The sequence below is a fragment of the Microcebus murinus genome, chromosome 7, assembly GCF_040939455.1.
Source record: "Microcebus murinus isolate Inina chromosome 7, M.murinus_Inina_mat1.0, whole genome shotgun sequence".
NCBI lineage: Eukaryota > Metazoa > Chordata > Mammalia > Primates > Cheirogaleidae > Microcebus > Microcebus murinus.
The window spans coordinates 4,240,822-4,261,933 of NC_134110.1; the positions used below are offsets into that span (position 1 = coordinate 4,240,822).

The window sequence follows — 21,112 nt, forward strand, 5'->3', positions numbered from 1 at the left end:
GTACTGATATGTACTACAACATGAATGAACCTTAAAAACATTAAACCAAGTAAAAGAACCAGATGGAAAAGGCCACTTATCATATGATTCCATTGATGCTAAATGTTCAGAACAGGCAAATCTACAGAGACAGAAAGTAGGTTAATGGTTGACAGGAAGTAGGGGAAGTGGGGAAGGGGGACAGACTCCTGTGGGTATGGGGTTTCATTCTGGGGCAATAAAAATGTAAAGGAATTATATAGTGGTGACAATTGCATAATTTTACAAATACTAAAAACAACTGAGTTTAAAACTTAAAAAAACAAAAGCCAAAATCTGGTCTTGCACATCATAATAAGGTATATTTGTCAACGTAGAAGGATAAGAATTTAACAGTTTGTGGGCTTACTTAATAACTTTTAATATTCAGACATGTGTTAGAGCATGTGAACCTCCATTTGCACTCTTTGCCCAGGGTCTCATGGTGTTAGGATTAGATCCTGGGCCTGCAGCCAGGATTATATGTTTTGAATGATGGCGATGTGCTTGGAGATTCTGACCTCAGAATCACAAGTGACAGTTTAACAATCTCCTTATTTTGTCAATGAGAACATGGGACTCAGAGAGGTGAGGTGGCCAGTACGACGGAGCGAGTTGCCTCAGTGACATGGACCAGCTAGCTGTTCTAGCCATCCAGGGCAGTTGTGAGAGACAGCACCTTGCTGTTTCCCAGAGGTTTTGATCTCTGGGTTTTCAGCAGTATGCAGCTCACAGCCCCTTACCTAATGGGCTACAGGAAGGATCTGCAAGAGTAATTTTGACTATGCACACTCATTGCCTGACTTTGGAGCCCAAGCCCAACATGAGCTGTGACTCCAGCAGTTGCAGTTGAGAGGCTGATAGAACATGATTAAGACTCCAGCGTTGGAGTCATACAGATCAGGGCCCAAGTCCCAGCTCTGTGCTCAGTCTCCCCTACAAAATGGGCCTGATCATAGTACTGTCTCATGGCTGAGATACTTAAATGACACCCTGTAGATAAAGTGCTTAGCACAGGGCCTGACACTGTAAATACTGAGTCACTATAAGCTGTTATAATTTTCACTTCAAGTTCTTGACTGCAGGACAGTGTTGCAGAGACTAGAAAGCCAAAGCCCTGTAAAGCAGTAAAGGGAGAAAAGCCACGTTCTCTGGGGTGGAACAGAGTTGTCACAAGTAGTTTGTTCTGGGCGACTCCACTGGGAGAGGGTCATGCTCGCCATGGAGTGGTATTTGCAAGTCTCCATCCTGGCCTATTGTAGTCTTTGCAGACATCAGTCTCACATAAATCTCTGCTCTACAGCTTAAAATCTAATGATTAATTTGATAAAAAAAAAAACCTCTCCATTTGACTATTTCACTCACAGGATTCACTTGGAGTTAATGTATTCAATAGGTTAATACACTTGCATCAGCTTTGGCTAGGATTAATGTCTTGAAATCCAACTCCAGTGTTTCCTGCTATCTCTAAATGAGAATCAGTCTTTTTGCTAGGAGTTTCTTCAATAAAAATTTTGCAGTGCATAATTTGATTAACTAAATATATCATCTCTTGCAACTTTTATAATAAGTGAATTTCATGCATTCCCAATTACAACTTTTATCATTTTTATCTTGAGAGATTTCTAAGTAAACAACTTAACAAAAGCCACCACCGATTGTCTAGTTCAGATACTTTGAAGCCATGATTGCTTTTGAATTGAGTTAAAAACAAGAGCCTCCAGAGCTTTGCACATCTGAGTACAGTGGTAGACAAAAAGGTAGCTCAAAACACTTTTGAGCAAGATAATGGGTGACTACATTATCAAATCAAAATTAGAACACTGTAAAAATCATAGTACATTGAGATTCATTGGGAAACATCTCCACGTAACTATTAAACCACAGTTTAACTCACTGCTGTCTAGCATGTCATACTCTCTAAGGATTGTAAGATATTTATGAAATATTTACATCTTCAGCTTAATTTTCCCATTACTTCACTGTGGGAAAAATACATGTGAGATGAAATAGTGTGGATATTATTTGAATCTTCTTGTTCCATTCCAAAGAAGTGTGATGGCAGATTCCAAAAAGGAATCTGCTTATTTCCAAAGTCTTTTTACAATGCAGAGCTACGCCTCAGGTATTAGTAGGATGAATTTCCACCTAAGTAAGAATTCTCATTAAAAGAGTGAAATGATTTTAAATAATCTACAGCAGATTTATTTCCTGACCTTGCAAAAAATTCTAAGCTCATATTTCTGGAATACTTCTTTGAACACTGTCTCCAACAACAGGCGCTTTTATTTTATTTTATTTTATTATTTGTTCTCGTTTTAGTATCTGCAAGAAGGCCCTTTAAAAAGTCTTCTCAATGTCAGCAAATTGACATCCTTTGAAGGGATTCTATTTTGGGAAAGCAAAAATTGAGCACAGCCAAGTCTCATGGACATGATGGATACCAGGCTAGATAAACAAGGTGTCCATTCTGTCAACATTTTTTTTTTTTTTGAGACAGAGTCTCACTTTGTTGCCCAGGCTAGAGTGAGTGCCATGGCATCAGTCTAGCTCACAGCAACCTCAAACTCCTGGGCTCAAGCGATCCTTCTGCCTCAGCCTCCCAAGTAGCTGGAACTACAGGCATGCGCCACCATGCCCGGCTAATTTTTTTTCTATATATATTAGTTGGCCAATTATTTTCTTTCTACTTATGGTAGAGACGGGGTCTCGCTCAGGCTGGTTTTGAACTCCTGACCTTGAGCAATCCGCCCGCCTCAGCCTCCCAGAGTGCTAGGATTATAGGTGTGAGCCACCGCGCCCGGCTCATTCTGTCAACATTTTTGTCTTAAGAGACAGGATCTTGCTCCCCAGGCTGGAGTGCAGTGGCATGACTGTAGCTCACTGCAGCCTTGATCTCCTAGGCTTAAAGTGATCCTCCTGCCTCAGCCTCCTGATAGCTAGGACTACAGATATGTACTGCTATGCCTTGCTAATTAAAAAAATTTTTTGTAGAGATGGGGTCTCACTATGTTGCCTAGACTGGCCTCAAACTCTTGGCCTTAAGCAATCCTCCCAACTCAGCTTCTCAAAGTGCTGGGATTATAGGTGTGAGCCACCTGTCAGCATTTATTAAGCCCTTTCCATGTACAAGACCCTAACTACTCTACATCCTGGAAATGCCTCATGGAGACGAGGCTTTCTGAGGTGGTTTGAAGATAGTTCTTAAAGAAAAACTCTAAGAATGTGTTGAATAGTACAAACAACATAGAAAGTCCACAGCCCATCAAAGTGACTACGTTTTTTGGGGGGTGGCAAAAATAGTGACTACTTTTGACAGACATTTGTTTGAACGAGTTCTTTTATGTTTTTTAAAAAAGACTCATTACCTAATAATCCTGTTTTATAAATCTAATTAGGGAGAATCATATAGATTGTGCTTTGTTTTATAATTAATGGGTTTCTGAAAGATTGTGGAAAAAAATAATCAAACACACAAAGGCAACTGTTATAAGAGAAACTGTGTTCCACTTATTTCCAAGCCCCATAAGTTCTACATGTCAGAGTCCTAGCAAGACTCTGCTCTTACAGAGGGGCCTGAATCCGTGGGACGCTGTTGGCCTGCACGTGGCCTCCCCCCCAGGATCTGGAGACAGGAGCACAGACGGGAACCAGTGGGCTTGTCAGAGGCAGGTGAGACAGAGGTAAACCCTCTAACTAGGAGACTTCTTAATACTGTGGTTCTTAGTTACTGTTCTGGACATATGTACAAACAGAAAACGCTTGACCCACTTTGTTATCCTGGTCCACAATCTCTTAGACCCAGTCTCACAATTTCAGGATACAGTATGAGCTGAAAGGTTCTACAGCAGTCTGGCCACTCAGAAATTCTAATTAGATTGGATCATAAAATTGCTGGTTTTACAGATCAAAAATGGCAATCTCATATGGTTCAACCTAATATGTTGAGAGGAGTAGGTTATGGTTTAGAAAGCCAAGCACTGGTCTTCAACGTTTCTCCTTTTCCCTCCTCCAAATATATGATAGAATGCGTTCTTCCCAAGTAACTCCATGTAAATCTCAAAAAGCAATTTGGCCAGCCTGAGCAACAGTGAGACCCTGTCCCTACAAAAAATAGAAAAATTAGAGCCTGGTGACATGCACCTGTAGTCCCAGCTACTCAGGAGGCTGAGGCAGGAGAATCACTTGAGCCCAAGACGCTGAGGTTGCAGTGGTACTGCACTCTAACTTGGGTGACAGAGTGAGACCCTGTCAAAGAAAAGAAACGAAAAGGAAAGGGAAAGGAAAGAAATTTGGGAAAATGTAGACAAGTCCTGAGCCCCAATCCTCCCACAGGGAGAATAGAAGGCTTTTAAAATTTTATTAATAAACTCTTGTCTAGCTGCTTAGTGCTTAAAAGAAACCACCCAGATATTGCTGGCTCTGCAGCTGACCCAACCATCATTAAAGTCATCAGCACAGGAGGACAGGGCCTCCTTTGTCCTTGAGAGAGGGGCTCAGGGACAAGAATCTCACCCCCCTATTAATAGGTGTGAAAATTAAGGCACAGAATCACAATGAAGACACACTGAGATGGTGACATAGTCAAATTCAAAACTAGTCTCTGAATCCTTTGGAAATTGGCTCCCACTTCAACAGCATGGATAAGAAAACCCTGAGTAGTACTTCATAAGCCAAGTGAGTATTTAGTGAGAGAAAATAAAGTCTGTTGGACTGGGATCTAAAATCTCTCTTTTCAACTCATGTGGGTGACATGGTATAGAATCAAAGGCAAGACAAACACTTTTTTGGAATAGATTCCCTAGTATTTTCAGATTGATGCTTTCTCTCTCTCTCTCTCTCTCTCTCTCTCTTTCTTTTTTTTTTGAGACAGAATCTCACTGTGTTGCCCAGGCTAGAGTGCAGTGAGGTCATTATAGCTCATTGTAACCTCAAACTCCTAGGCTCAAGTGATCTTCCTGCCTCAGCCTCCCAAGTAGTTGGGATTATAGGCACACGCCACTATGCCCAGCTAATTTTTCTATTTTTAGTAGAGATGGGGTCTCACTCTTGCTCAGTGGTGGTCTCGAACTCCTGAGCTCAAGTGATCCTGCCACCCAAGCCTTCCAGAGTGCTGGGATTGCAGGTGTGAGCCACTGAGCCCAGCCTGACTTGATGCTTTCGAAACATTTCTCCTACATTTGGGAACATTTAGAATCTCTCTCGGCCACACAAGTTCTCCGATGCGCACTAAAATGCGAACAACTGTTCAATTGCCTCCCACATTCAGTACATTCATAGGGTTTTTCTCTTGTGTGGATTTTCTGGTGTATGATGAGAGCTCTGATTGAAGCTCTTCCCACATTCTCCACATTTATAGGGTCTCTCTCCAGTATGAATTCGCCAGTGGGTAAAGAGATTTGAGCAGTCACTGAAACTTTTCCCACATTTGAGACATTTATAGGGTTTCTCCCCTGTGTGGATCCTTTGATGGCTGGTGAGGGTGGAACTCTTACTGAACTTTTCCCCACACTCTGGGCACGGTTAGGGTTTTTCACCAGTGTGTGTTCACCAATGTATGCTAAAGTGTGAACTATTGGTGAAACTTTTCGCAAACTCACTACATTTATGGGGTTTCTCTCCTGTATGGATTCTCTGGTGCATAACAAGGCTCTGACTGAAACTTTTCCAGCATTCTGCACATTTATAGGGCTTCTGCCATGTGAATTCTCTGGTGTGCTGTGAGGTTAGAATGATCACTGAAGCTTTCCCAACATTCGGGGCATTTGTAGGGCTTCTCCCCAGTGTGGATTCTCTGATGGCAAACTGTGTGTGAGCTTCAGCCAAAGTTTTTCCCACTATGGCCACATTTATAAGATTTCTTTTCTCCAACTAGGGCTAATCTGTGGACAGCTAGGTGTGAGCTCTGGCTGAAATTTTTTCCACAATCAAAGCACATATTGGATTTTTCTCCTACATAGGTTCCCTGAAGACCTATGAATTTACCTAAGTCCCTTTCTGGAGAAGAGAGTGATTCTTGCCCATCTTCCAGGGATATTTTCCATTGCTTTTCTGCCCCATATTCACTTTCCCAGTCTTTCTTCCAAATAAGGTATTGGGAAACATTCGTTCTGGATCTTTTTAATAATGCGTCAGGTAGTTCTACTTCCTCTGAAATGTTCTGGCTTGAATTCTCCTCATTCTCAGCCCTTGTTTCAAGATCTGAAAGAATGAAATGAAACTGCAAATGTAACCCATTTTCTGAATTCAGAAGAATGGAAACTATGTGAACGAGGTCCTCAGTGGATGCTTAAAAACAAGTTATTGACAGAACATAGTCAACTTTGCATTAACCAGGAACAAACAAATCTGAATATGGCCGAACCATGGTTAAGACCAGTAGACTAGCACTTCCCCAGCTTCTAAACAAGAAGGTCATTTGGGAAAGGGCTGGGGAAAGGATGCAGGCAGGCTCTGGGCCCATTCTTTTTCAGCCAGAGCAGCTCAATGCTCCTCAGAGGCTCCTCCTCTTTGCCCACCTACCTAGGGACTGGCAACCAGCACTAAAAGGCTACCTTTCTCTTCTTGGTGCTTCTTTCCAGGGAGCATTCTGTAGAATAGTTCTACATCCCCAGAATAGATCTCCTGGCCTCTGTCTGTCCCCTTACTTAGAGTATGAGGAATGACTTTGATTAATGACGACGTGAGTATTCAAGACTCAGAAGATCAGCAGTGAAGGTTCTGTCCCTACAGGGTGCTGCCTGTGGCAGGGTGGGTCAATCTGCTCAATTCTTGGGTACAGTATTATTAGGAAAGTCCACTGTGGCCATACACCTAAGTCACATTCTCCAACGGCCCCATGCTGCCATTTTGATCTCACTGTCTAACTCATGTCTGTCGCAGTTGGTCAAGAATCTGGGTAGGAGAAGAAGGGTACTACTTATCAGATCCCCTAATTCCAGCAAAATGACTGAGCTGCACCAGGGAGAGGAGCTCATCTTAACCATGAGAAATTCTCCCTCCAATATTCTAAGGTTGACTGTAATTTTTTTTATAAAAAATATTTATTCAGTTTTCAAATTAAAAGTATAAAAATTCATCATTTAAAGTTTACTGTTTTAGGAAACAAAAGAAATATGCCAATATTCTCCAAATGAAATAAAGTGATATTTTTCCTCCTTCCAACTACTTACATAAGGATGGTAACAATCCTTTTAATTTTTAAACCCAAGTTAGTTTCAGGAACATTTCAAAAAATTGTTTTGGTGATAACATCTCAACAAAAAGCCTCTCCTTTATATTTTAAAAGTTTCAAATAGTGTCAGTAAACTGACTAGTACACAAAAATGATATACACTGTATTTTTAAAGGCCTTTTGGACTGCATTTAGCAGTAAGCAGGCTGCTGGTGTATCTTGGGAGAAGTCAAGTGGCGCTGGGGAAGGGGAAAAGGAGCTTGCTTTCCATTCCTGTGTGCATGCAACAAACAGCAAGACAGCAAAGTTACTCCAGTTAGCTTGTACTCAGCTCTGCTTTCTGCCAGCAGAAGATCCATTTAATGAATTTTGAAGATTTAGAATATTTGAACCTAGGGAAGGATTTGAGTTTCCCTGCTGAGAACTCCCATTGACTGGGCTCCCATTACCTTTCAAAATACCAGTACACTTCCAACTGTCCATATAATTAGCTTTCCACAATCGTACACAGCCATCATCTCCTGAAGATGCTAGCACTGTTATATTCCAACTCACTCGCCAGACCTGGGAATTATGATTATCAAATTGAGCCACGATATGGACTTCAAATTTTGTTGGCCCGCCAGAGGAAGTAAGTTCTTTCTTCACAAGCTTTAATGTAAAAATTCTCACATCTTTGGTTGCTATTGCTAGAATATGGAAAGATCTTCCCAAATTTGAAGCAAATGGAATATCATGTACAGGATCAGTGACTGTCATAAGAGTTCCAGCTTTTGTGTATTTCCTGGTGTTTTCATTATATTAAAAAATCTGAACCTTGGCCGTTGTATTTGGACTATTGTCCTATCATGGGACTATTGTCCTACAGCTATCATGGGAGAATGAGCCTGAGGGCTTGAAGGGTTCCAACAAATACAACTACAGCTCAGCTTATGTGAGATCTCAAGCTGCAGAGACCACTGGCTGAGATTCATAACATCTGGTGCCCTGTATATTCTTACTATACCATCTGCTGAACAGGTTGCTAGCATAAGACCCATATGCTTGGGAGCAAATTTCACATTGGTAACATGTCCTACTATCCTTAGAGTTGTCCTTTCAACCCAGTGACTCTGGCTTCGAAGTTTATCATTTGATTCTCCTACTATTTCTTCCCATATAGCAGCTGTTCGGTCAAAAGAACAGGAAGCCAAAACCTATCCAAATTCAGGATGGGCCCATGTCACACGCCATACAGATCCACTATGTGTCTTCCAGCTAGCAGTACAATGCCAATCCCCACTTTCACTTTTATCCCAGACCTTAACGCTCTGATCGCTGGAGCAGGTCACCATCCGCCACCTGTGGAAGTCGAAGGAGACATCATGGATGAGATCCTCATGGTCTGCCGCGATGCTGCACACCACAAACGTGGCTCCTGCCCGACCTGCGCCTCCAAAGAGGGCAGTGGTGGCCGCGGCACACACCCATAGCCTACCTGGGCCCCGCCATCCCTGTAATTTTAATTTGGGGTTTTCCGTGATCACTTTTTCTATTAGCCTGGTTAAGTGATAATTAATCATAATTAAAATTCAGATAAAGGGAAAATCATAAACACTCATAATTCAGTTGTATCTTTTCCCAAGGTAACTAAGGTTTAAACTTAGGGGAATAGGCTTTCCTGAGTGCTGCCCGCTTCTCTGTTCTTTTCCCAACTCCTGTCTTTTCAGCATCACAGAGCTGGGAATGCTAAGTGCCTGGGTTCCTCTCTCAGCGCTGGCTTGTCCATGTTGAGAACTCCTGGGGTGACTGTTTTGGTGGAGTACTAGCTCCCACTCACTTCCCACCTGCAGAGGAAGTTTTCTGAGTCTCCTCCAAATCCTGAAGATCGACATTCCAAAGCCCCTCACTTCTCTGCAGCCTTGTGACCCCATCTGGCTGGGGAACTGGAAGTCCTGCTCAAGGAAAAGCAAGAAGGGACATGGAGTTCTGTGATTGACTTTCTCTTCTCATATCTGGAAGTGGCAGGTGAAATGAGAATGGAAGCACCTCCCAGGAAGGTCTAGTTTTCAGAAGAAAACGTTTAATTTCTTCATACCCCCAGTGCACACCTGGGGAAAGGGTACAGTGGTTAAGCCAAGACAATGCTACTGGTTTGTTTTGTAATGAAGATAGCAGAAGACACCATGCCCACCACAGCATTTTAGTGATTTTCTGAAAAATAATCAAATGGGTTTTTCCCTCTGTGACAGGACTTGATCCAACAATATGCACATATTTATTTTTAAGCTTATAAACATTCTTAAATAATCGTTCTTCCTTTTTCTCAATTACTCAAGTGAACAAAGGGAGCTTCCATTTGTACATAGTCTTTCCTTGCCCTTTCCAAACTATTACAATGAGCCCTGAACCCAAATGTCACTTCTTAGAGAACTATTTGGGATGAGGCTCTCTCCAAACTCTGTTAATAAGTGGGACCCTCCCATCTTGCTCATGATACCAGTAGCACTTACCAGCAGGACTCTGAAAACAGGGCTGGGATACCAGGGCTTCCGGATGCTTCTTGGATCCACCGTTCTTCCCCCTCAGAATCCTGTCATGGCTTCTGAATGCCCTTCTTCCAAAGATGCCGCTGTACAGCCTAGGTTCCGCCCCTGCTTCCCCGACCTGCTTCCTAACATAGCCTCTGCCAGCATCGCCACCTCCTGCTGCCAGCAAGCCCTGTGCAGTTCTTCATGCTCCACATCGTGCTGCGCGGGCAGACCCCCCTGCCACCTCTGGAATGGGGGTGGTGACCCGTGGGCACATCAGGGCATCCATCTTGTCATAGAAGGCACAGGTGCCTGGCATGTAGGTGCTCCTGGCTTTGCGCTAGTTGGTCTGGAGGTTTTTTTTTTCACAGAAACAAAATGTTTTATTTTTTAAAGCCATAGATCGCTGTACATATATTTACAAAAAGCCACAGACATGCATTTTTCCTTTATTTGGAGGACTTAAATAGATGTTTGAACATTAAGGCAGTGACAGTTCTAAAACATAATGAAATTCTAAGATAAGGCTTTATGTTTGTTTTGAAACCCATGTTCATAGGCAACTGTGACCAAAGCAAACTTTTATCTACTAGGTTGAATTCATCTGCCTAGGATATATTATTTATCCATTACCAGCACTTCTTTTGTATCAGATGTATGGGATAAGAATTAGTAGCAAAACCATCAATTTGCTTTAATGAATCATTAGTCCCCTTCTTAGGTTTTATTTTGAGAAGTTAGCCTTCAGCAGCACGAGTGTGCTTTTTTTTTTTTTTGTAAACTTAGAGAACTTACAGGCTGCACTGATGCTTACCTGCCTGAAAGTTGCCCAACAATTAAGAATTCAGGATTTCCCAAATACAGAAAACCCCCAGAGCATACTTGATCGTGCTCCCATCTGAAAACATAGTAAATGTTCTTATTGAAACAATAGGTTCACCTTTGTTTTCTTTGATGAAGACTGTGCTATTAGTCTCTTTTAAAAAATAAAGCAACAAAATGCAGAATACCATATTTTAGATGGATCTATTCTATAATTGCTAGCCTCAAGGCACAAACAATATCCTTGCTAGACCAATGTCTTTTCTTATTCAAGGGAAAGATAACAAGTGGCAGATGGAAGAAAAATTCACTTTAAAATTGTAGATTACACTCTTGCCCTATCAAGCTTAGTAGAAGTGCAAAGTGTTGAAATCTAGGGGGGAATGTCCTTTTCACTTCTCACTTTTTATTTAACACTGAGAGTGATAAAACTCAGATCCAGCCTGTGGGTGCACTTTGGGAAATAGCTTCAGGGCTCCACTCCGGCCTATCATGGAAAGCAGACAGGATGATCATAAAGTGCATTCCAGGACGAACTACATAGTCACCCTGTGTTTCCACGATTGGATGGAACTTTTTGGATGACTTTTATTTAGCAGGGTTATTATTTACACTATGCTTGCTGCTCTTTCTAGAGGCAGTAATTTTATAGCAACGAACTTCTTATAAGGAAAGTACCACACACTAATATTTGTATCAATAAGAGCTCATGTAGAGGGATAGCATTGGCTACATGAAAACTACCTAAAAAGCTAAAGATAGCTGTAGTTTTCCTTGGTGTTTTCAAATCGGAAAAAGAGATGTCAAAGTAGAAGAAACTGCAGGTAGCAAGAGTGTTAAACCACAGAAGCACTGTTGTTTAAATCTGATGGTGGCAGCATCAGATCTTCTAGATATTACTATCAAGAAACAGGAATTTCTAACAAGCACTGTCAATTATATTTTACATGCAATTTAAGTTAAGTATGTTACATGCGACTAAAATGTTTTGAAGATTTGAGAAGTCTGTACCCTAGTACCTGGTAAGCTTGGTTTCAGCTAAATGGCTATATAGGTTTTATAGGTGTGAAATACATTTTTTTTTAAAAGATGGAAAGACTAGCTGTAAAAGGGCAAATGTAGGCAACACAAAAACAATTATTTTTAGATCAACATCTTACACTTTATAATACACTCACATTTATACACAAATTTCATGTTTATAAGTACAAAAGGCAAGAACTGCAAAGAATCAAATCAACTGCATCATCGACTACATTCAACAGAATTAATATTGCTGTCCCTGTTCCCCATTTTCCAAATGCAGAAAGAAATGGTAAACGCCATCCCATACACGGACTCCACTTTTAGAAGTTGGAGACTCTGTGCAGTTCAGCACACGTCTGGGTCTCTATAGAGCTGAACTGAGACTCCTTCGTGTTCCAGGCCAAATCAGCCAGGAGAAAGTCATCCATTGCTGTCTGAGTTTCATAGCTGGTGAAGAACAAGCTCCCCAGGGTTTCAAAACCAGAACTCATGGTCTGTGTTTCTGCACTGTTCAACTGAACTTTACTTTCTAGAGCAAGTATGTTTTTAGCAGTGCAAATTCCTTCAGTTTGGGTCTCTGTGTCAGACGAATCCATACTCATGGAAAAGCTGGTGTGTTTCAGAATATTTCCCAGAGGCAGATGAGGGCTACTGTCTAAAAAGTTGTTTAATTCTGTTTGTGTCTGCGTGTCAAACATCTCAAGGCCTAAGAAGTTAGAATTTCCCCTGCATCCATAGGACTGAGGGGAGGTGTCTGCGAGTAAGAAGTCAGTTTGCGTCTCTCTGTCCAGTGATTTCAAGACTGGTTCAGCATTCATGGTGCTAAGTTCACTCTCTTCAGTTTAAGCCTGGATATTTGAAGCTGAAAAGAACTCTTTGATATCAAAATCTATTCCGGGATTCTGGGTTGGGCCAGATGGGAGCTGGGTGTCAGGTCCAGGATTCGTGTCAGACAAAAGACTACGATTATCCAGCGTCTGACCAGGCAGATTATTTGACAAGATGTTTTCTAAATCACTTAACAAATCCACGGTTTGGGTCTGATTATCCGTCATGTTCTGTGAAGGAAGCATACCATTCTGTGCGCTGAAGTTTATATCTATGCAGATTTCTCAATATCTTGATTTAAAGTCTTAGGGTCGTTCTGAGGCAACAAACCATGAGTTACTGTCTCTGCTACTAAACTGCTGCTTGTGATATTGTCAGTAGCAACACTTTACGATGAATGAACACTCTCAAAAATGTCTCTGCACATTCCAGCTTGGTCCGTCTGCATGGGGTCATCGGTCGGACTCCGCATCCTGCTGGTTTGAGTCTCTCTGGAGATCCCACCTGACTGGAAACAAACATCTGTAAACGCATCAGTCTGAGCAGCAACAGACGAAGTTACCTTAGAGCTGGGCAAAAACGTTTGAGTGTCAACGCTTACGGGAAGGGACACTTGAGAATCAAATGACAAGTCAGTCTAGGAACAAGACGACACAGAGGAATCAGGGCTAGCCCACTGTGTAGAAGGTATAAGGTTTTCTGAGACATAAGGCAGATCTGTCTGTACATTGGTTGAAGAAATGCTGTTCTTCTGACATGTGTTCCCAAGTTCCTGTGAAGGAGTGGATGGACTTTTACCCAAGTTCACTTGAATACCTGTACTAACTGGCTCAATCTTGGAAAGAGGTAGGCTCTCCTTAAGAGAGTAAGCCTCTGAATCTAGGCCAAGGATCAGGTTCCTATCGACAAGGGCAGCAAGTGGACAGCCCCCATGGCAGAGCCCTGATCCACACCTAACACCACAGGCTGGGCCGAGGAGTCGGCTGTAGGCACAAAGACAGGCATGGGAGAAAACTGCATCATGGGTAGTTTAACCAAAGCCACCTCGGGCTTTGGTAAAAGCAACTTCTGAGGATATTTCGGAGGCGTAGTAAGCGACTGCTTTCTGGCATTAGAGCCGCAGGAATCTTCGAAAGGTGCTACTAGCTTTATTTCTGAAGCTTCTAGTTCTTGAGTGTCTGGTGTAGGGACTGGTTGGTTGCTCAATGGTTCAACGGTCTTACTGGACAACTTCTGGTTTTGCAGGCAGTTTTCCATTTTCCTTTTCTTACTAGGTGGATCCTTGTGTTCTGCGGGGATCTTGTGGCCAGTTCGGTAGATGTGGGACTGCAGCGCGGTTCTGCTAGAGTAGGGACGGCCACATGTGCACTGGAAGGTCTTGCCGCAGTCCTCCAAGTGCCTCTTCAAGTCCCACTCCGTGCCATACGAATTGCTGCACTTACTGCATTTATGCTTCTTCTCGGCATGCATTTTCATAAAGTGCTGTTTTACGAGAGAAAATTGAGAAAATGGTCTGTTGGGGCCTCTAGGGCATCCTTCAATTGGACAACAGTAGAATTTTGGTACGGTTTTCAAATCTTTTCTTATTGTTGGATTTACTATGCCGTCCTGCAGGCGGTGGCTCTTGACTAGGTGCATGTTGAGCGCGGGGCTGTTGGGCAGGATCTTGCCGCAGCCGGGCACAGTGCATAGGATGTTGGTCCGCACGGCCCGCGACAACTCGCTCACCGAAGGCCTGATCAGCTCCCAGGCTGGTGGCGCCGGGGCCGCAGGCAGGCTGCCCCTCAGCTGGGCTCCCGGGGCCCCCCATGGGCCCAATGCTGCGGCAGCTCCCCTCTCGGCAGGCTGGACGGCTGAGGCACCCGCTGCCGCCTCTGAGACCGCCAAGGCTCCCTCACGGCTGCCCGCCCCGCTCCCAGGCCGGTCTGGAGGGTCTGGAGGTTTTTGAACCAGTAGTGACACTGCTCCAGGGTCTGCAGGAAGCCATGCTCTCGCAGCTGCTCTGCCACAGTCCGGTACACCTGGCGGTTCCAATGACAGGTGCAGAGTTTTTCATGGATCCAGGACTCTCACCGAGAATTCCCAGAAAAATCTTGGTTTCCTCATAGCCCCAGTGTACTCCTCCCCCTTTTCATCCTCTGGGCCCTGCCACTCCAGCCCATCCCAGGTCTTGGCTTTTCTCCAGTTTGGCACCTGGCCAGGCTTGACTCTCAGCCCACCCACTGAGCAGTCTCTCACACTCCTCTTCCCTCCGGAGTGCGGAGGATCTGAGCTCTGTGGTTTTTCCTCCAGTTCCACATGGGAGCTCACACTGGGCCTGTGGATTGGAAAATCTGTTTGCAGGGAAACAAACAGAAGATGCAATGGTTTGGTGAATCTAATCCCAACCATTTTATATGTCAGGGGGAGAAGATAGTAATTTTTTTAAAAGTCTAGGGGGATTCTTGGGAAGGCTTAATGAAAATACTATAAAGGATCATGAGAGAAGAACAAGAAAACAAATTCAGGCCCAAATCCATAACTATATATCCATGTTCATCTATCTTGTAACAGATAAAATTCAGGCACACACCTAAACTGACCGTCTCCCTAAGATGAGCTTTCAATCTGATATCTTTTCTGGACTCGTTAAACTCATCCTTTGTGACACTGACAATGGTATTGGATTTCCATATTTCTTTCAAACAAGACTGAAGGAAGGGCCGGGTGCGGTGGCTCACGCCTGTAATCCTAGCTCTCTGGGAGGCCGAGGCAGGCGGATTGCTCGAGGTCAGGAGTTCGAAACCAGCCTGAGCAAGAGCGAGATCCCGTCTCTACTATAAATAGAAAGAAATTAATTGGCCAACTAATATATATAGAAAAAAATTAGCCAGGCATGGTGGCGCATGCCTGTAGTCCCAGCTACTTGGGAGGCTGAGGCAGAAGGATTGCTTGAGCCAGGAGTTTGAGGTTGCTGTGAGCTAGGCTGACGCCATGGCACTCACTCTAGCCTGGGCAACAAAGTGAGACTCTGTCTCAAAAAAAAAAAAAAAAAAAAAGACTGAAGGAAGGAATTGATTTGAAACATTCAACCCAGAAAAGGTGCAGAGTAATGAATACTACAGAAACTCTATGGCTAACTTTGACTGTAAAGGAAAAAGTCATTCTTACCTAGCAAGACTCCCTTTGTAGAGTTCTGCCAAATTACTTCTATGTGGTTCTTCTGTCCAGGTTCCAGTTTCCTCAGTGCCTCCTGGGAGACATATACAGCCACATCGCCAAATGTCATCAGCTCCTGAGGAGACATAACAGCCCTCCTCAAAACACACAGCCTTGGGACCAAATGCCTCTATAATGCCTGAGTCATAGGGCAAATGACAAAACAGAAAAAATACAAAAGTGAATGCAGTAAAGGGGGCAGGAGGAGGGCACAGGAGGAGAGAAAGAAAAGAAATAAGCTAACATTTACTGAACACCTGTGCAGTGAGACAGCCGCTTTTCAGGCTTGATGGAAGTTACACAGCTGGTACAGGTCATAGCTAGGATTTGAACTCAGGGCTATCTGTCTCTGAAGCTTTTTGTTTTTCCCCTCACAACATAATACTGCATGCCATGTGAACAAGATCCAGAAGTAGAATGAAAGAAGCAACCAGTACTTTTAAGGCAAACAAACAAATCAATATAATCTGACAGTTTCAGGGTCAAGGAAAAGAATAAGTTTAATCTAATCCCTCGCTACCACACTGTGGCACTGCCTTATCATAAATAAGGAGATTTGGGTGACCTTTTGCAGGCTGATGGAATTCTGGAGCCTAATCTGTAAAGTTACTGGGTTTCCTCACTGGGTAAAACTCTTTTGGAATTTCTGAGAATCAAGAGAGTTGGCTGCAGAGAGCCCACTCTGTAGTAAAAGGTGACCTGAGTAAAGTCTGGCTCACCTGGGAGCTACTCACCATCCCCTGGCCACCACAGCTCTTCTCTGTAGGAATTCCCAGAGCCTGAGCACCAGGCAGGGCTGGGGGGAGAGAAAGGAGCCATTAGAGTACGTGGTTCTCAACTCCTGTTGGGGACTGGCCCAGCTGAGTTTAGAAACAGAGTCTTCTTCCTTCTCTTAGTACTTGCTTTGACCTATCATAGGTTATTAAAAATCCAAAATGATACTTTTTTTTTTTTTTGAGACAGAGTCTCACTTTGTTGCCTAGGCCAGAGTGAGTGCCGTGGCGTCAGCCTAGCTCACAGCAACCTCAAACTCCTGGCTCAAGCAATCCTCCTGCCTCAGCCTCCCAAGTAGCTGGGACTACAGGCATTCGCCACCATGCCTGGCTAATTTTTTGTATATATTAGTTGGCCAATTAATTTCTTTCTATTTATAGTAGAGATAGGGTCTTGCTCTTGCTCAGGCTGGTTTCGAACTCCTGACCTCGAACAATCCGCCCGCCTCGGCCTCCCAGAGAGCTAGGATTACAGGCGTGAGCCACCTCGCCCGGCCCAAAATGATACATTTCTAAGATGAAGTTTCTAGGTTTTCCCTTCTATATCCATCCAGGTACTGACAGCCAGGGTTTTATAATTTTGTTTTTTAGTTCTGGTTTGGGGACACCTACCTGTTTTAAGGATTACTGCACCTTAGTTTAAACCTACCTTGTATCCTTCCCACTAACCAGGCCTAAAATCTATTCCTACTAGGACCAGTAATCTCTCCATCACATAAGGAAAGGTGCCACAGGCTCCCCTGTGTTGTTTTATAAAACACGCCAACCAAGGTCCTTCTTCCCTTTGGGGATACCTATTTAAGATCTCATAGATTCATGTGGTCAGCCTCAGTTCACACGCCACATCTTCCAAGTGGAAGAAAGTGGGAGTTCCCACTTTCTGCACTCAGGGTAATTTTATGCCCTCCCCACAGAAGGATCCCTCCTTCCTCCCCACACTGCTATTAGTATTTCTTACCGCTGTCATGGAAGGATTGGGGTTCTATTTTGGGGCTGTGGCTCAATTGTTCATCTGCTTCTGCCTGTGAGCTCTTCACCACTGCCTGGAACAGACATATGAATTCTTTCTGTGCTTGCTTTGGATGGATGTTTATAGAATTCAGTACTGATCCTGAGGATTCCCTCTTCTCTGAGAGCAAGCACATCCTGTCCCTATTTAAGGACTGGAAGTCATCAAAATTCTGTAGGAACTAAAACTTAAACATCCCAAGACCCAAAGAAGCAAAAGAGAAAGCCAGTCATATGTGAATCCCTGCAGCAGCAGTAAGGAGTGTGGTGTGTGGAATATTTCATGGAGATATGCCTGCCCATTGCAACCTAGCCACCCAGCTCTCCTGGGGCTGCTCCTACCTGCCCTGCCAACACCTAGGTAAAACACATAGGGCCAACCAATAATTCAGCTATTTTGCAATAGGTTTAATTATATCAATAAAGACCAGTGAAGCCTTTGCTTCCAGCTGGGTGCTGCAGAATGAGAGCTGTTCTCCAAAAACAGATTCCCGTCATGCTGTGTTCCTCCTTGCTCAGAGTGATGCTCAAGCCATTTTAAACAATTCTCTTCTGTAATGGCAGGGACCAACACTCAAAGCAGCCAATGTCACACATTCTCTGAAGAGTCAGTCCAAACTTGAAAAGAAAGCTGCAGCTACCTGGACCACAGAATAAGCAAATTCTAGTTTGACACAAATAGCAATTTACTGCATGTCTCCTACACTGCTGGAAACCCAAGGTGGCTCTATCTCTCACATTCATCTATTTTAACTACTCAGAACTATGTTCTTTTTTTTTTTTTTTTTTTGAGACAGAGTCTTGCTTTGTTGCCCAGGCTTGAGTGGAGTGCCGTGGCATCAGCCTAGCTCACAGCAACCTCAAAGTCCTGGGCTCAAGCGATCCTGCTGCCTCAGCCTCCCAAGTAGCTGGGACTACAGGCATGTGCCACCATGCCCAGCTAGTTTTTTCTATATATATTAGTTGGCCAATTAATTTCTTTCTATTTATAGTAGAGACGGGGTCTCGCTCTTGCTCAGGCTGGTTTCGAACTCCTGACCTGGAGCAATCCACCTGCCTCGGCCTCCCAGAGTGCTAGGATTACAGGCATGAGCCACCGCACCCGGCCATCAGAACTATGTTCTTATATCTCACCTGCAGCATCTGTCTTCGAAGCTCTTTCTGTAAGTCTTCTACCAGAGCCACTGCTTCCTCGCCACTCTCTGGATGTTGTTGTCTAACCCAGATCTGGGTCTCCAGGGGAAGGACAGTCAGGAACTGTTCTAGGACTAGCAACTTTAGGATATGTTCTTTTGTATGCTTTTCTGGTCTCAGCCACTGGTGACAGAGCTTCTGGAGTTGGTTGAGGGCCTCTCGCGGTCCTGATGCTTCTTGATAGCGAAAATGCCAAAAGTTCTGGCAGGATGTCTCTGGGTCAGCGTCATTCTCTTGATGGGAAATTTCCTGCTCCCAGTGGGAATCTTCTTCCTGTTTCACTATTTGCAGACCTTGTACTTGTGGAGTCTGGATTTGTTGGTCCACAGCTACAGCCATTGTTCAGCTCAGGAAAAAAAAAAAAAAAGCCTTGCAACTATACCGTGAAGCTCAAGTCTCTTCCGTCGCCTCACTTGGAAGCCATCTTCAGTTAGGAATCACTAAGTGGAACTTGAAATTCTGGAGTCAGAGACACACATTACAAAGTGAACTCTACTGAAAATCACAAATATTAGCCTAGCAGGATTGAGAAGAGAACCTTCCAGTCCCCACCCCACTCCATGCCTGGGTGCCCTCTGTCACTGGGGAGGCAGTCCAGAAGTTTGTTAAGAGTGGTCAAGGGCTGCTAATATGGTCAGAAAGTAGAGGAGCTTGAATCTGTGTTTCCATGGCAGTCATCTTAAGGCTGAAGAAAGGACAGTTATCCACTGAAGAATGCCAATGGGCTGATAGAGATCACGTATAGGACAATAAACTGCCCACCCTCCCAAGCCACTGGTCTTCAGAACTACAGGGTGTTGCAAAGTAAATGTCTGGCACAAGTCTGAGAAGGCACCTAAGGTAGCAGCACTGGGGTGGCGCTGGCTCTAAATTTCAGAGATTCAAATGCTCCAGCTGCTCCACTGCCCTCACCTCTGGCTAGGTTCTCAGCCTTGGGCGCCCCGTTCTGGATTCCTCAGCCCTGACATCAGAACTCTCTCTCCCAAACAAGGAGATTTACCCTGGTTATGGTTACAACCTTTAAGAGAGTAATAAAAACAGACTGACGGGATGCTAGAATTGGGAGGAAAGTTAAGAGATACTCTGGGTTCAAGGATCTTAGGCCTGAAGCAGTCATGGCTCCAGAGACCCCCAGGGACTTGCTCAAAGTCACGCAGCTGGTTTATGGCGGGAAAATGGACACTGGCTCAGCCCTCTGACCGTGAACTGCGTGACCAGCTCACAGAGCATGACTTACTCTGGAAGGCTACTCTGCTCCTCGGGCGACCTTCTCTGCAAGCTTTATAGGTCAAACGCGGGCCCTGGGGACTGGGGCGCCTCGGCGGCCACAGAGCCACGAACGTCCTCTCCGGGCCCAGCGGGTGGCTGGAAAGAGGGCGCCGCCAGCAGGAGGACCGTATCTTGCCCCGGGTCCGCTCGCAGGGACTCACTCCGGGCCTGAACCCAGGCGGCCGGACCCCCGCTCGCGGCCCGGCCACAACCACCCGGCGGGGGCCGCCCGGGGTCAAGGTGACAGCCGCTCCCGCCCGCCGAAGCCCTGGAAATACGGACGACTGGGCGCAGTGGCACCTTCTCCGCAGCCACGCAACGTCCACAGCACCACACTGGAACCTAGAGCCCCAAGCCCGGGCACCGGACGGGAAGCGGAAGCGGAGACCGAGATGCACTCTGTATTCGCGGAGCTACATTTCCCAGAGGCCTCTGCCCTCAGACAGACAGCAGCACTAACCAATAATGTATGAGGACGTCTCAAGCGCCTGTTTGTTTCAGACCAACCATTGACGAGGGGTGGGACTTGCCTTCGTGCTGGCGGCTGGAGGGGCTCCGTCAGGGACGCGGCTAGAACTGACCCGGCTGCGGGCGCGTGCGTCCTGCCTCCCGGAGGCGGAGGACGCCTGTCGCCCTGCGCGGCCCTGGCGACTTGGAGCGAGAGGGCCCTTTACGACGCGTTTCACTTAGGGCTGAGGGCGGCTGTTTAAACCTGTTTCCCTGAGGTTGCACCTTCTTCCATCCTGGGCTCTCCCCAGCCCTCTCTAGTATTTCCATCAAGTTGTTTCCTTTGAACTCACCTCCACCTGGCATGTATCACATGGCATTGGAGTTATTTGGGTTCTTTCCGGCAGCGTTTTCGAAAATGGATCCTCAGCTGGAATGCACTTAAGAGGAAAAGAGTGTTTTGCTTTTTATTTTCTGCCACCACAGCACAACCACAGCCTGATTGTTGAATGAATAAGCGTCAATGGTGTTCCTCTCCAATGACCCAGAACTGTGCACGCAGGAAATGAAGACATGTGAGGGGTGCAGGGGAGAAGAAGTTGAGGGAGGATGTAGTGGTGGTGAAGTATTACCACACCTGGCAACCAGAGAAAAGCACTTTAAGTGGCAGAAAACCTTGACTGGAGTCCCAGCTCCATACCAACAGACCCTCATCTCAAGCCGCCTCGGGGTATTCATCTATGTAACAAGGGTAAATAGAGATTAACAGGTTTAAACAGCCGCCCTCAGCCCTAAGTGAAACGCGTCGCTATTTAGCGTCTAATTTATGTATTTTATCTGGTTTG

At 44.7% G+C, this 21,112-nt stretch overlaps 2 protein-coding genes and 1 pseudogene across 2 annotated transcripts in view; all 3 read right to left on the bottom strand.

The window, feature by feature from the left end:
* Positions 1 to 4,911: 4,911 nt before the first annotated feature.
* ZSCAN2 (zinc finger and SCAN domain containing 2) overlaps positions 4,912 to 21,112 on the bottom strand; it is a 40,172-nt gene continuing 23,971 nt past the window's right edge. Inside the window, exon 4 of the mRNA XM_076004725.1 lies at positions 4,912 to 5,500. Coding sequence (XP_075860840.1) covers positions 5,293 to 5,500 — 208 coding nt within the window. The 3' untranslated portion in view covers positions 4,912 to 5,292. The remainder of the gene's footprint in view (positions 5,501 to 21,112) is intronic.
* LOC142871894 (nucleoporin SEH1 pseudogene) lies at positions 7,520 to 8,754 on the bottom strand (annotated as a pseudogene).
* On the bottom strand, positions 11,871 to 20,202 carry LOC105870590 (ATM interactor-like). Its single transcript, XM_012763263.3, is given in 7 exon segments — positions 11,871 to 12,652; positions 12,655 to 13,272; positions 13,275 to 14,399; positions 15,529 to 15,652; positions 16,311 to 16,372; positions 17,308 to 17,392; positions 18,492 to 20,202. Coding segments are annotated over 7 exon segments (3,195 nt in total). The 5' UTR covers positions 18,891 to 20,202.